Source organism: Nylanderia fulva, unplaced genomic scaffold (assembly GCF_048542155.1).
Source record: "Nylanderia fulva isolate GAGA-0341 unplaced genomic scaffold, ASM4854215v1 Scaffold192, whole genome shotgun sequence".
In the NCBI taxonomy this organism is placed as follows: Eukaryota; Metazoa; Arthropoda; class Insecta; order Hymenoptera; family Formicidae; genus Nylanderia; species Nylanderia fulva.
Genome location: NW_028190184.1, coordinates 21,317 through 38,002, shown reverse-complemented (window position 1 = coordinate 38,002; position 16,686 = coordinate 21,317). Strand labels below are relative to the sequence as shown.

General features: G+C 33.7%; 1 protein-coding gene across 2 annotated transcripts; it reads left to right on the top strand.

Annotated features, from left to right (window-relative positions):
• The first annotated feature begins 201 nt into the window (after window positions 1-201).
• Window positions 202-15,995, top strand: LOC114931367 (uncharacterized). 2 transcript variants are annotated; one of them, XM_085481863.1, is made up of 8 exons: window positions 202-1,115; window positions 7,646-7,900; window positions 9,710-9,902; window positions 12,430-12,643; window positions 12,741-12,886; window positions 12,965-13,801; window positions 13,889-14,389; window positions 14,804-15,995. In XM_085481863.1, exons 1-8 carry the CDS (start codon window positions 790-792, stop codon window positions 15,905-15,907), a joined length of 3,576 nt encoding a protein of 1,191 aa, XP_085337989.1. In that variant the 5' UTR covers window positions 202-789; the 3' UTR covers window positions 15,908-15,995. The 2 variants fall into 2 exon arrangements, with proteins under 2 accessions (XP_085337989.1, XP_085337988.1); XM_085481862.1 differs by having other exon boundaries at window positions 12,965-14,389.
• The last annotated feature ends 691 nt before the right edge of the window (window positions 15,996-16,686 follow it).

The following is a 16,686-nucleotide window of genomic DNA, read 5'->3' as shown; positions in this document are numbered from 1 at the left end:
ATAGCAACATATTCCAACTCGTGCGACTCGCGGGGTACCGAGAACCGTGCTTCTGTACTCGTCTATATTCTTTAGTATAATCGAAGCTAGATTTCCCTAGTAATCTGTTGGTAATCCTGAAACTTGAGTTTCGCGCTGTTACCACGCGAGGTCTCTAGTATCAATTAGTGACTTTATTTTGGAGTCTGCCCGTCGACCAACCGATTCAAAACTTTCGAGAGAATATCAAACGGAGCGCGCTCTATGCCAATGTGATATAAAGTTCAGTAGCTTCTGATACATTCGTTCGAAGTTCGAATACGAAGCGCGTGTTCTATGGTGGAGATGGAGTAAGAACAAATGCGGATCGCGAGTAACGGAGAATGGATTAGTCGAGAAGACGATCGTGGACCCATTATAAGTGGGTGTCGCGCCGAATTGTTTTTACCTGGTTCGCATTCGACCCTCGGCGTTCTCGACTCGAACGTTTTCAACGATGTGGCTACCACGGGCAGTGCCGTTATGACAAATTTGCGTGACCCTATACACAATACTCGCGCTTCGGCGAGTTGTTTCACGCGGAACAGTCTCTTCTTTCGAAGCTTTTAAAGGAGAGAATAATAATAATAATAATGGCGCGCCGGGATGCTAACCCGGAGTAGCCCAGCTGACAATCGGCCAAAAACAAAATGGTAGCTCGCCGTGCTGGTCGTGCACCGACAGGTGATACGTTTCCGCGTTATTACACTTATGTGAGTTAAAACACCGTGGCGGGACGGGGCGGGATTTCGGGGGCGAATTTAGGTTACGATGAGTACTGACAGTCATGATCGGACGAAAACACCCTGCAAAGTACCCGGAAGAGGCGAGGGGCAAGTGGAGGAGGGGGAGAATATGTTCGATGATAAACGGATTAAAAAGGAGCACGGTGACATTTGCGCGGAGAATGGTGACGCTGCCATCACCGCCGCCGCCGAGAAAGAACAGCTGCCGGCCGGCAGATTCGCCTCGAACGGCTTTCACGGAGATGGCGATCTACTGCAGGATCTCATCGCGGCTAAGTTCACGACGTTGGCTAACCACGGCGCTTCTACCAAACAGGACAAGATTCGCATCATGATAGAGGATGGCATTAGGTTAAAAAGCAATTTTTTTCAAAAATTTTGATTTTCAAAATTTTTAGTATATATGATTATTTCGATTTATATTACACAGTGTCTCGGAGAAAGGAAGCCCCGCATAATCTACTGTCTCTTTTTCCCGAAGGTTTTGGATACCTATAAAAGGTTTACTCTTCATAAAAAAAGATCTACCGTATAACCTATTAATGACAGATAACTGGGATCATTTGGAGACGATTTTTTTCCTCAGCGAAAATGTCGAGGTCATCATTTTTTTGCCATCATGTATTTTTGTAACTGAACCTAAAATTAAAATTCTATTAAAGCAAATTTTACCTGAAAATTAACTAAAGAGTGTGGTTTTGTTAATATTTTATTTCCACAAGGTTTAGTTTGCGAAAAATCCTTTATTTTCAATTGCTTATAGCTTGAAAATTGTTAGTGTTTCGACGTTTTCACTGAGGAAAAATCGTCTTCAAATAACCTAGGAATCTACCATTAACAGGTTATACAATAATAGGTCTGGGACACTTTGTATATTGAGCTGCAAGAGTCCTTTGCATGAAATTATAAACATGATTTACTTACAAAATACTTTTTTCTCAATAGCTGCTGGCATATCAACATATAGAACATGATTTATGCACATTTCAATGTAATAAGAAAGTTTCTATTTTGGTCATTGGACAATTTCTGGTGTTAAAGTGCTTATTTATTATAAGAAAAAAAAATAAAACATTTTCTTTTTATATTTTATGTTATATATTTGCTAGCCTCAGTAGCTAAAAAAGTATTGTAAATTATGCATATAATTAATGAGTTTAATTCAGTTAGAAATATAAATGAAATGTTTATTATGTATGCAATTAACATTTCTATTAATATATGCAAAATGGGTAAAAATGTGCATGTACATACATACATACATATGCAAGTTTATTAGAAACATAGTATAAACTATGTTTTAATACATTTGACAATGAGATATATTTGAACATCACATTCATTCTGTTTCCAAATCTCTACCAAATATCTTTCTTTAAGTGAATGAGCATTTTTGATATCAATATTAATTTTACTAATTTATTGTGTTATGTGTGTATTTTGTCAGATATTTTTCAAACAAAAATTAATCTATTTTGTATAAAGCATATTTATAATCATAATTAGAAAGAAAGAAGAAGCAAGAAAAGACTGAGAAAATAAGCTTTATTTAACAATTTTTTTTATTTTGTGCATAATATTTACAAAAAAATCATATAAACAAGGTGTCCCATTTTAACTTTCGGATTGAATTTTCTCGATAACCAGACTATCGAAAAGTGTTTCATACAAAAATTCGTAAGATGTCGAAGGGTGCATCTTATTATAATCCAGATAGCAAACTGTCGTTAAACGTCAAAATAACGTCATTCGATGTCAAAATTCGACGTCATTTTGACGTTTAATAACGTCAGTCTGCTACCTGGGAAACATAATCTCATTTTAGGTGAAGGCATTTTCGAAATTTCGAGATCATTACTTTTTCGAACAGAAGCACTATAATTTTTTTACATAAATTGATTCGTCGTAATATTTGACTTAAAAAATGGTTAGAATTAAATAATCGAAAAATAAATGATTTATGAAATATTTTATGCTTTATCTTGACATATTTTGGCAAAAAATATGAAATATCGTAATATATTCATTTTTTCGATAATCTTAATAATTTTCTGCACAGAATAATGAAATAAATTAATTAATGTAAGAAAAACATAGTTATTAAAAAAAGTATACAGTTGCACATTGCAAATTTTTTTTTAAATCACACGACTATATTTTTTTTACACCAATTGATTTATCTCAATATTTTATGCAAACAATTTATTAAGGTGAAATTATTGAAAAATAAATATATTACGATATATTTAGATACACACATATGTATGTATACATAATTAAATGCTTATATAATTCCATAGTTATCATACAATATTTTAATATAATTTTCTGGGCTATTTAAATATTAAAAACACTTAATATCTTATTAGGACTACAATAAAATAAAAAATCTTAATGTTAATATGAAAATGAGATCACAATAGTTTTTGAGTTATAATTCAAAGTCTACTATTGATATTGTAGAAATTACATATTTAGGCTTAACTGGTACCACACATCCAAGTTTATAATTATACATTTACCGAGATTTGGCATTTATTATTGATTCTCATAAGTCTGATATTGATTTTTGCACATTTAATTTGATTTTATTGTTTTTTTATGTGTGAGTATACAATGTACATATACACTACATCAGCAATCAGCTGATATTGATAAGTTGATTACAGAATACTAAATTTTAACTATTATATGCAAATTATGTAACCTTTTTTTAGACAGACGGCTAATTTAACAATTGAAATAGTTAATTAATTATTTTGTTAAAAAATATTATTAATCTAATATTAATTTGCTGTTACTATACAATTTATTAATCAGCTCTTCAATGATATACCATAACATTTATACATAAAAATGATGAATTAAAATTTTAGTTGTGCAATGAAAATAAATATTACGCCACCTTAATAATGATTAATCATTAAAAAAAAAGATTACATAATTTGCTTATTAATTTTTGTTATTAAAATTTAATATTAGTAATCAACTTGTCAGTATCAGCTGATTGTCATAGTGTACATAGTAAAAATATATAAGAAACAATAAAATAACATCAAATGTGTAAAAATCAATATCAGACTTATGAAAATCAATAGCAAATTATGTGTGCAAAATATATAATTACAAACTTGAATGTGCGAAGTTTGTGCGATATCGTTCGTCAACTTTGATCAAAAGATGCTGCAGTGTCTCGTGTCAAATCATACGCAACAATAGCGAAGTAGATTGTATTAATATATTTATACGCGAGCCATCTAGTTGAAAATATCTTAGGGATTTTAATTATGTTATCGGATCTTAATAATGAATGGCTGAACAGATAAAGTTCTTAATAAGCTTCATTGACAGAGAGTTTGGGATAACACACTTCATCCATTTTACATAAAGTGTTTTTATTTTTGCTCCATACATCCCGTATGAACAAAGACATTATAACTTGAAAGTCTAAAATATGTAAATTTTTGCCATGTGTTTTTCGTCGCGTTGATCATCATTTTATGAAAATATTTTTTTCTCAATTTCTGACATAAGATTGCGTTCAGTATATATATACATATATATACATATACATATCATTTACATATTAATATCTTATCCAATATCATAATTTATAACATCAGTAATACAGTTAGCAAGTTTGAATTATCGGTTAATAAGTTTTCGGACTATTATTGAATCATGCCATTACGATCTAAAATAAAAATCTTTGAAATAGTTTTTAATCACTGGAAAATTGCCTATGATATTTTACATTACACTATGGAACAGTTTTGCAATGAGATTGAAAAACATTATAAATTTTCTCTTGATAGCACTAGTTTACAAAAAAATTTTTTTTCATTATTTTAAACTAAAGAAGGTGTTTGTTACAGATTTTTGGATGCTGAAAACGATATTGCAAAGCAATTTTCACCAGCACGTCAGATTTCTGATAATTGGGATTTAATATGCAAAAATGACTTTTTTGCGATATTTGAATTTTTTGTGAAAAAAAGTTAATATTAAATTCTGTAAATTCTCATCAGATGTAATGAATTGTTATATTGTTATATTGTTTATCCTCTATAAAATGCAGAGGATGAACAATACATTCATGATATTTGATCCGACTTTTCAGATAACATTAACCTTTTTTTGCAAAATTCTCAAATATCACAAAAAGGCTATTTCTTGCGATTTGTGGCATCGTTTTCACCATGAAAAAATTTATAAGAAACTGGTTTAAAATAATTTTTGGTTGTAAACAAGTGCGTAATCTTAAACTACTGGTTTATTGATATCATATAGAGAATTATGATTTCATATAGAGAATTAGAAACGAAAAATTACTCATGAACTTTTTTCTTGCAAAATACAGAATAAATATATGCATAATTTTTTTTAATGCCACCATGTTTATAATGTGAATTAGTAAAGTATGTCGGAGAAATTCTTTTTTATAATATAAAAAAAGCGGGCTAATTAAGAGCCAGGTGTAAAAATTCTTTTTTATTCATTTTTTAATTAATAATAACTGTAATTTGTCTTTACAATAAAATCGTTTACAAGATCATTTTCGTTGAAAATATAGGACAAGTGCAGATAAGTCATAATATAATAATTTATTAATGCAAGATGAAGAAATAAAAGAAAGGAGTTTTTGATGCAATTTATTACTAATTTGTTATTGAATACAATATTTTAAAAAATTTATTTATTTGGAAAAAAATTATATTATATTTCTGAAGTCATAATTCGATATAGCTGCTGCAGTAAAAACATAGGAGTCGTTTTTAAAACTCTTTTACATTTTGGAATATATTCAGACGCGTGCGAATATTTTTTGATAAAAGAATAGGAGGATTTCGAGAGAAAAAAATTGATCAATAATAATTACTCGTGATATAAAATAATAAATATTTACATAAATATAAATTTGCAAGAATGATTGTAATATTGATTGCCTTTAATTAATAGTAGATAAAATTAAGCACGTAATATCGAATTAATTCAATTCATAATAAATGCTTATTATCTCTTATATTCTTATAATAGTTTTATAAACTCTTATATTCTTAATTTATTATTAATATACAGGGTGTCACTTAATTGGCGCCCATTATTTACATAGCAATATTCCTCGTGGAAAACTGAGTCAAAAAGTCCTGAGCCATTTTTTCTTATAATGCATAATAATTATTAACGATAAAAAAAGGCATGTCAAAGGCGCGCGCAAAAGGATAGCGCCTTGCCATAAGCATGTGCCTTGCATAGTGCGCTCACGCACATCGCCACACGTGCGATTTACCATTATTAGTAATAATGATTAGTGTTATTATGGCTTAACATTATTAGTAATTACGGCTTTATTATGCATAGAAAAAAATGGCTCAGGACTTAGTTTTCCACGAAGAATGTTGCTATGTATTGTAAATAGTGGACGCCAATTAAGTGACACCCTGTATTATAACATTTATTTTTATATTATACATATATAAAGATGAATCATAACATTATTATTGTTTTGAAAAATATGTTGCATTAAAATTTTTTAGAAAAAAGTTAAATAATTGTATATCAATATAAATTTTACTAGAAAATTTTTAGTATTTCTTTAATATACAGAATTGGATATTTAACTTTATGACATAATTAAATTAACTGTTTTATGCATACAATTATAGTTAAAAGATATTTTCAACAAAAATTTCATAATTTTAAAGGGAAAATGATGTAGTTTGCTTATGCACTTTTTTACAATATTTTAATATTTTTTCTGTTTTTTAAATTAGGATCATATATTTTTTTCTTATGTAAATCGATTTTTCTTATCATTCTACATACAAAATGTTTATGCGATTTGGTAAAACTGTATCTTTAAAATAATTAAAAGAAGAAAAAATATAGCAGGCAAAATTAAATAATTCTAAATTCTTTTGCAATTTTACATGCTTTTAACAATTTTATTATTTTCACGTATTTTTATGCGTGGAAGTAAAAGTATTAAGACAAAATTATGTAAAAGTCAATAGTCTGAAATATTTCATAAAAAATTTGAAAAAAATGAAGATAATGTGACAATATCGTTAAAAAAATGCATGCTATAAGAAGTTTGTATACATATTATTCCCCTGAAAATTTCTTCCGTAATTTAAATAATTTTAGTAAATAAAATATTGTAATTTTATAATTATACGTTAATAAAACATATACTAATATTAAAATATAATATTAATATTAAAATATATGAATCTATATTCAAAGACATATATGATATAAAGTTATTAAAAATGACAGATAATTTAAGCTTAAAAAAGTATAAGTATTGTATTTTATTAATTTCGCCAATATTTTAATTAGTTTTTTTTAATATAAAAGTTTTATATCCCTATGAAGTTAGGTACATGTTTTAAGATTTTATAATGTTGTTTTGTTTTAATATATAACTTATTTATGTTTATATTATTATTAAAAGTTATTTCAAAGAAAAGTTATTAATTAAAACGTTATCAATTTCTTAATTTCAAAGCCACTTTTTTTAAAGACAATTTTAGATATAAAAATTTTATTTTATTTTTTATTTTATATGTTTACAATTTTATTGTACATTTTATTCCATTTATTTATCTCTTTTTCTTAATTTATTTATCTACAATCTAGAAAATATTCTTTTGAATTTACAATATCCTATACTATAACATTTTGCCATAAATATACATATATCTCTATACAATACATTAGACTAGTATTACAACCAAAGTACGTATTTTAATAATAATTTGTGCTAAATATTTTATAAATTTTGCAAAATATTTTTTTACTATTTTTAAAAAATTTTGATTTTTTTGCTTTGAATAAAAGAAATTGCAATAATATTTATATAATTTTTTTATTTATAGCGAAGAATCTAGAGCACGCGTAGATGAGATCTTCTCGCAAGTGGAACAACTTAAGTTAGAGGAAAAGTTATTGTTGTACCTGAAATTTCCGTTACTGCTGACAAATCCAGGTGGGACCATTGATCCACTGAGGCAGCCACTGAATCCATTAGGAAATCGTTATGAAATTCATCAAACTATTATGTGGATTAAAACACATTTAGAAGAAGATCCAGATGTATCTTTACCGAAACAAGAAGTCTATGATGAATACAAGTAAGTTTCAAAAACTATTTATTACTATCTTAAGAATATATAATTTGGCTCTCCAAATAAATACAACATATATATTTGCATGTATATCGGCTGTAGAGCCTACCGCGATGCTTTTTGCGTTAACGAAAATTAATTTTTCGTTGATTAGGAATAGTATCCTTGGTTTGGATCTCTATTTCCTGTGTTACTACATTTTAATCCCCCCTGTAAAGCTATAGGCAAGAAAAATATTGTTCTGAAAGTCGGCTGAATCGGGAATCGAACCCGAGACCTTTCGCTTTCGAGAAGTATTGTTTGGTAAGTGTCTGAATAGCTCAGTTGCAAGAGCAGTCGCCCGGCAAGCGAAAGGTCTCGGGTTCGATTCCCGATTCAGCGGACTTTCGGAACGATATTTTTCTTATCTATAGCTTTACAGGGGGGATTAAAATGGGGTAACATAGAAATTAGAGATCCAAACCAAGAATACTATTCCTAATCAACGAAAAAATAATTTTCGTTAACGCAAAAAACATCGCGGTAGGTTCTACAGCTGATATACATGCAAATATATATGTTGTATTTATTACTATCTCAAAAACTTACAGATAAATCTTATTATTTTAATGTATTTTAAGGTGACTGAAACTATTTGACACAGTTTTTTTTAAGCAGAAACGATTCAAGATTTCAAAAACTTTTGTTTTTAGGACTATCCGTTTTTTAGCTAGGCATATAACTTAAGAGGAGTTCGTTATAGGACCTAAAAAATATGGGTCCTTCAAGAATGTGAAGTCATTCATAGTTTATCTTTGCTCAACGATTACAAAATTTTCTTTATTCGAAAAGACGATATTGATCTATTCCTGAATGGCAGTTCTGTTTTCTCGAAAAGTGTCCTCGTAATTCTTTGATTTTCTTTGCTTTTTGAAGGCATTTTTGGGTTTTATATCATCCACTCTTTCTGATAAACTTAACTTTCAAAAAATCCTATAAGAAGAAGTCTAAAGGCATCATATGTATGAATCTCAGTGATTAAGAGATGTTATTTTTTTCTTTAAAGGTCCAATGCCACAACACTAAGTGTCTTATGTTCAAACACGAATATCGGAATTTAGATCAGTGGTTTGAATTTGTATCACACTCAAAGTTTTAGGAATTTTAAGAAATGTTTTTTAATCCTTTACCGACGATAAACTGTGAATGATCTTAAATAACTTTTAAATGAACTTTAAATTATCTTCAATGATCTCAAATGTCTTTAAATAGCTTTAATGACCTTGAATAATCTTTAATTAACATGCCAGGGTTGATGACTTTTTGGAGTTGGTTATTTAATATACTTATCTAGTTAAACAAATAGGTGGTTCTAATTAACAAAGAAACAAAATTGTATATGAAATCTCGAAGATATCTCCACCTAAAAAAGAACTTGTGCTCGTTGTAAAATGTCTTCTTCAGTGTCTTCAAATAATTTGAAAAATAATTGCATAGAAAGATTAAAAAGAGAGAGAATTGCGTAGGTAGAATAAGTCTCGAAATTGAAAATACTAAAAAGTTTTCATAAAATTAAATAAAATACTCGTTTGCGATTTTTATTTGAAACACTAGTTTTTGAGACTTTATTAGAATTTAAAGGTAGCCAATTACAATAAGCATTTAGACTTAATAAACATTTACAATAAACATTCAGACTTAATAAACATTAACAATAAACATTTAGACTTAATAAACATTTACAATAAACACGTAGACTTAATAAACATGTTTACTTATTCATGAGCATTGTGGCGTATTTTATACTAGTATTAGATATATTATTTCTGTTTTCAGCATCTATTGCATAAGAAATTCCATGAAGCCGTTATCAACAGCTGATTTTGGAAAAGTCATGAAACAAGTATATCCACGAGTGCGTCCTCGCAGACTGGGTACACGAGGAAATTCTCGCTATTGTTACGCGGGTATGCGTAAACGAATTAAATTGGATCCTCCAACACTGCCAAAGATATCTGGCCCTCAAACTGTAAGCAGCCTAACTGAACACTTATATACATACACGCACACACGCACGCACACACATACGATAGCTCGTACATACAGGATATACCACACCCAGTGAAAAACGATTGGTTGAACCGTCATCGATTTGACTACGAATCTCTCTCTCTCTCTCTCTCTCTCTCTCTCCTCTCGATCTTCGCATCGTCCGTAGATTAGAGGTCAGGATCAGAGGATATCATCGCATGGCGTCGAGAGCAGCAGACCCTCGACGCCAGACGCAGACCAACAGCAGCGAGACGTCAGCAGGACCAAACGGTAAGCCAGCCACAAGAAACGCAAAAGAGTCGACATACGTACTCAGAAAGCACGAACAGAGGACACCGCAGACCGACAAACGCCAGACAAAAACGCTCCTACGACCCGGACCACCGTAAGCCCGACAGCCACCCGCCCCGCAAGAGCGACGAAGGACCGTCACCTCGAGCCTCGTCCTCGCGTCCGCAACTCACCATAGCTTCACGCCGGAGCCCGTCCGACTAGCCGCCCACACGACCAGGCCGCAGCGGGTAAGAACACAATCGAGGGAACCCATCCACGATCGCAGGGAACCGGGCCCGCCAAGCACTAACGGTAAACATCGCTCATCTCGGCCACCCCTACGTTCCATCCGGAGTCAACGTCGCTCCTTTCTTCTCACTCCTCTCCACCTCTTCTGCCTTTCCCTCCGCTATCACCTACCCGTCTCTCCCTACCTTTCCCTCCCCTTTTTCTTCTCTTCCCCTCTCTCCCCCCTCTCATCCCCCCTCCTCCCTCCCTCCCTCCCTCTCTCTCTCCCCCTCCTTTTCTCCTTTTTCTTTTTTTCTCTCTCCCTTTTTTTCTTTCCCCTTTCCCCCCTCCCCCTCTCTTTTTCTTTCCCCCCTCTCTTTCCCTCTCTTTCTCTCTCTCCTTTCCCCCCCTCTCTCTTTCTCTCTTGACATCGATTCGACCATCATTTCTCACTGAGTAGGAAATTGCTGCAACTAATTAGCTGTTATTTTGTAATGCATACAGTTATTGATAAAACAAAAATTGTGTTGGAAATAGAAAAGTTTGCAGTTTTTAATGAATATAAATAAAATGTTTGTATACCAGTTTATTTTATTGAAACAAGTAATGAAAAAAGTGGTAATAATGACATATGTAAACTAATGATAAATATTTTCGAAGTGCGCTTTATTTAAATTTGTACAAATTCTGTTTTTTTATGAAAACTCGTAAAAACTTTCTACCATGTCATTTTTAATGTTATTGACGATTCTTTTAATAGCTAATATTAAATCTGGCACTGTTGAAAATATTTATCATTAGTTTATGTGATTTTATGTGATTATTAGCTCTTTTTACATTACTTTTTATCAATAAAATAAACTAGTATACAAACATTTTATTTGTATCCATAAAAACTGTAGAGTTTCCTCTTTCCAGCATAATTTTTGTTTTCTCAATAACTGCATGCATTAAAAAATGACAGCTGATTAATTCCAGCAATTTCCTATGGGATACTTTGCACATACATACATACAGGGTAGTCAAAAAGTATCGGACCCCTCCAATATTTCCGTTCCCTTGCATTTTACAAGAAAATGTTTCAGACAAAAGTTGTAGGGTTTAAAAAGATCTATTTACTGATCTTATCAGTTTGACCTTGGATGGCGTTGCCAAGGTCAGATCAAAATTACATTAACTTTTTTAAATGGAACACCTAACTTTTTATTGCATATTCTTATAGCTTATCTCGAGACCTTTCCAAAACACTACAAGAAAGTTTATTTTCGTTGAGTACTTTCCGAGTTGTGAGGCTTGAAAGCTACAGTGTACTGTAGTGTGGGTCCAGCCAGTTAAGGCAAGAGTGGTGTGTGGGTCCGGCCAGTTAAGGCAAATGTGGCGTGTGTCCAGCCAGTTAAGGCAAGAGTGGCGTGTGGGTCCAGCTGGCCGGACCCACACGCCACTCTTGCCTTAACTGGCTGGACCCACACTACAGTACACTGTAGCTTTCAAGCCTCACAACTCGTAAAGTACTCAACGAAAATAAACTTTCTTGTAGTGTTTTGGAAAGGTCTCGAGATAAGCTACAAGAATATGCAATAAAAAGTTAGGTGTTCCATTTAAAAAAGTTAATGTAATTTTGATCTGACCTTGGCGACGCCATCCAAGGTCAAACTGATAAGATCAGTAAATAGATCTTTTTAAACCCTACAACTTTTGTCTGAAACATTTTCTTGTAAAATGCAAGGGAACGGAAATATTGGGGGGGTCCGATACTTTTTGACTACCCTGTATATATACATATATATATACATATAGTACATTACGGGAAATTTTATTTGAAATTTTTGAGTTGGGGTTCTCCTGAAGGAACAAAAACCTCTTCAATTCTCTTAAAAAAGTAGCTCCTTAAAATGACCACATATTTTGCGATTTTTAATAATTTTGATAAGGACAAATTTTATGGACACTCTTGTGTGTTGTATTTGTGTATATATATTTAATTATTTAATTATTAAATTTAGGGAGAGCATTCAGAGGAAAACATCACTGAGGAAATGTTAGGAGCTTCGTCTACATTGATAAGAGAATGGGCGGAAAACGTATTAGGCTTGAAATTTCCAAATTTGAGTGCCTTAGCGCGCCATCTGGTTGATAATTTTCGAGTTGATACTAGGTCTTTGGCTGCTGTGTGCATTCTATCCACTTCAGAGGAACGTAATGCTTTATCTAATAAACGTGAGTTCCCCAAACTTGCCGAATTAGTTTTTCTCCTAAACTATCTTGCATTTCAATTGTCTTCACTTCGAGAATTCTCAATTGTGACATTATTTAGAAGCAATTTCGGATTTATCAACAACGCCTGTGAATGCTAAGCCTGCTAAACTTCGAGAGGCTCAATTGCAGTTGCAACGTAAGCTTCAGCAACGGGAGCATATAAAAGATCAGAAACGTCGTCATCATCTCGACACTATCATACAGGTATATACTATACTATTTTCAGCTTATAACATTTACTTATGATTACAGATTGCATTCAGAATTTTCTTTTTTTCGCAGAATAAAGAAAAGATTGTCGAAGGTAAAGGAAATATTAGTAAAGGATATAAAAAAGTCAAGTCTAACCTATCACCTCAAGGTACAAACAACACAACAGCGACAACAGTGATCGGACAGAATTCACTGACAAAAGTGAATTTGTCTACTGTAGTCTACAACCGGCAGAAAAGGGTATCGAAAGTCTGTAATCAACAGCAGCAGCAGCAACAGTCCTGCAATGTTTCTGAAGAATCCAACTGTGATAATCTAGTAGTATCGCGTGAAGATAGACAGAGTAATAGCAACCCTAGAATAATGACGAGCGTGCAACGCGATGTTAAAGGTAAAAATTCCAGAAAACGTGCCAATAATCCAATTGTAACGCAGCAGGAGCCCAGCCCCGAGAAACAAACAAAACTTACAGAAGAGAGTTCGAAGCATTCCAGTGTCCTGTTACCCAAGCTAGCGTCTATCCAACGTACCGGCAAGATATCGGTAATACTAGCTAGCAAGTCCATCAAGTGCAAAACGATCGAGGCTGCGGACAGTCAACTCGCTAAAAACTGTGATATCGATTCATCGAGTTGTTCCGTTTCTGGTGTAGTAACGGAAACACCCTCGGGACTCCTTATGAAGGATCAGATCTGCCTCTTGAAGGACGCGACGCCGATCTTGAAAAATGAAAAAGTCCGAGACATCGAAACAGACGCCCTGGATGATTATTTGAACGGTGGAAATAATTCGCAAGAACAAGAGGAAGAGTTGCTGCAGTACTTTCAACAGAGTAATTCGTCTAGTTCTGACGTGGAGACCAGCGTCATCGGTTCCGATGCTGAACAAATTTCTCATTCGGACAAGGTATCACAATTACGACTGATATTACAACAGAATTTGAAGGCATCTGCTATCGCTACTAATGTAACGCCTACGACTATCATTCGACAGAGCGTCGTTGCCGCGGATAAGCGAGACTCCACGCAGAAATGCAATAACAATCTTATCCTTTCGACTCTACTGAATCATAATCCGAGCAATACTCGTCGTGTCAGCTTCGAGACGAACGTCATCGAGCATACCACCCAGGAGGCAGCAGCGCCGAGTGTAGTAGCCAATACTGTACCGCAAAGTCCAAATACGCGGCGCAGGATATTCAACTTTACTCCGATCTCACCTGGACCGCACTCCCCGATCAATGGCCGGGCATCCAAATCCAATTCGGCGAACGCCAGCCCATTCGTCTCTCCGCGTAACACTCCGGTACCAAGGTCACGCAGTAACCTGCAGGCTGGCAGTTCCAGATCGCGCGGTCAGAAGACCTTTTCACGTTCCATCTCATGCAGTGTTCCGTACACTATCAAAACAACGGACACCTTTATTGTACCGACATCTAGCGGAGCGGAACCTACGCGCCATGTGCTTACAATTGCAACGACCGATTCGTCAGAGGTGAGATGGAAAGCATGTACAAATTAGCTCGAGCATGCGGTTGGATCTTGGTATTTTTCGATATATCGATTTTTCATATCTTTGGGTATTTTTTAAACGTTTTTAATGTTATTTATATAGGTTATTTATAAGGTGTTTAGTTATTTGTAAATACAAGGTGTTTCAAAAAGATGGACAATTTCAAATCTCTACATTTCTGGAACCACAAACCGCCCATAAATGAAATTGTTATTACTTGACAGGAAGGATCAAATGATCGCTAGATACTCCCAGCGCACTATTAAAGTTATTAGTTTTATAAAGTATCACAATCCATTGTCTCATGGAGGCAACATGGAGTAATTCACAAGCAATTTGAAATTGGTCCATCTTTTTGAAACACCCTGTATTTTATAAAAATGTTTTCCAACGCAGGTCGTTCTAAAGGGCTCGCCATGCACCGCATTTTTGGACCTAACACCGCAGAAACAATTATTGATCAATTATCCGAGCCAGGAAAATCTACAAGAGATCAAGAATGTGTATCAGAAGGAACCACCTCCACCCGATCAGGAGATCACGGAGCTTCTTCATGCCGGCAGGCACTTGAATAACGAGCAGTTATTCTACAGATCGCAATCGGTACCGTTGCATAGGATGGTGAATCCAATGCAGTCCGTAATATCCCCAATCTCGACTCAACACCTATCGACGGTGCAGAGTCAAAGCTTTAACCCATCGACGAGCAGCTCCGTCGCGCCTACCCCCGTACCAAGCGAATACAACGACTTCGGTTCTTCCATCGGACAAGAGAGCACGTACTTACTGGACGACGCGAACTTCATGTCGGACGAGCAGCAATTTTTAATGACGGACAAAGGGATCACGTCGGAGAATATTAATAACATCCTTACAATTTTGGATGAGGAGGAGGGCCAATCGAATTTGCAAATATTGCAGACCGAACAGACCACGGAGGAGACTCTGAACAACGCGATCGACCTCGCTTTACCGAATACCAATCTAAATCTGTCGCAGGAAGACATGTTGGATCCGTCGAGTATCCTCAGCGATCCCGGCGGCGCGTTGCAGAAGATAATCCAATCACGCTCGTATCCCAACACGCCATTGCCGGCTCCGGTGTCTTCGTACACGCCGTCGTACATCGAGGACAGCAACGGTTCCAGGTCGTACCCGTCGACGCCGCTGCACACGGTGCAACCCCAGGAGGTGTACCAAGATCCGAGCAACTCGATGCTATCCAACCCCATTCTGAATTCTCTCAGTTTGCAGAGCGACGCGATCAACGTTGCTGTTTCTACCGTCACTGGCGTCACCGCCTGCACTAATGTCGACACTGCCGCAACCGCTTCTTCCAACAATCTGTGCAGGAACGTCGCCGATCTCTTGGAGGCCAGTTTCCTCGGGGAGACTGATCCTGAGACGGATGATCTGGACCCCCTCGGTAATTTCGACGGCCTGCAGGATATGGACTCGTTGACGCCGTTGTTCAACGAAGTCACGGAGCCTAATCGCTGAATGAAACTCTGTTTTCTTTCATCTCTCTGTATCTTCGTAATTTTTGCATTCGCACAGGGGAGAAGTGTAATAAACTATATAGACTGTTTTTTGGGTCCGATGGTTTTTAATCGTATTATTTATATAGATCATTTTAGAGTGAATGAGAAAGAAGATTACACAAGAGTAAGATGTATAAGTAAAATTTTATTAGTAAATATAATTAAATATTATTCAGTTTTAAGAATGTAGAATATATATACATACTTCGAATTTTCTGTATCTATCGCGACATTGTAATTTGATCATATAACAGTTATATTTTAATTATTTTTTATTACAAATTTTTATGTATATATAGATTTTTTATTAGGAAGGAAATTATTTCAGCTTATAGTTAATTATATTTCAACATGCAATTTACTATGCGGACTGTATATCGTCGATTGTTTAATCTTTATCTCAATAAAAATAGTATTGAATATTGTTCGAACTTTCCGAAAAACTTTGAAAAACTAGCGAGATTTTTTTTAATTCATGTTTATAAATTATTAAAAATTATACGATTTTAAGTATACATATATTATTAAAGAAAAATGCTTGTGTTTTCCATGAAATTTGTTTTATTCCTCAGTCAAAACTTTTTTGTAGAAAATTATAATCACAGTATATACAATTTTAAAATTTGTATTTTATTCTGAATATATTAAACACTTTATGCTATTCAATAAATGTAACTTGAAATACACATGTATGTATATATTTGGGTTTTACGTTTCAAACATTTCGATGATAATTAG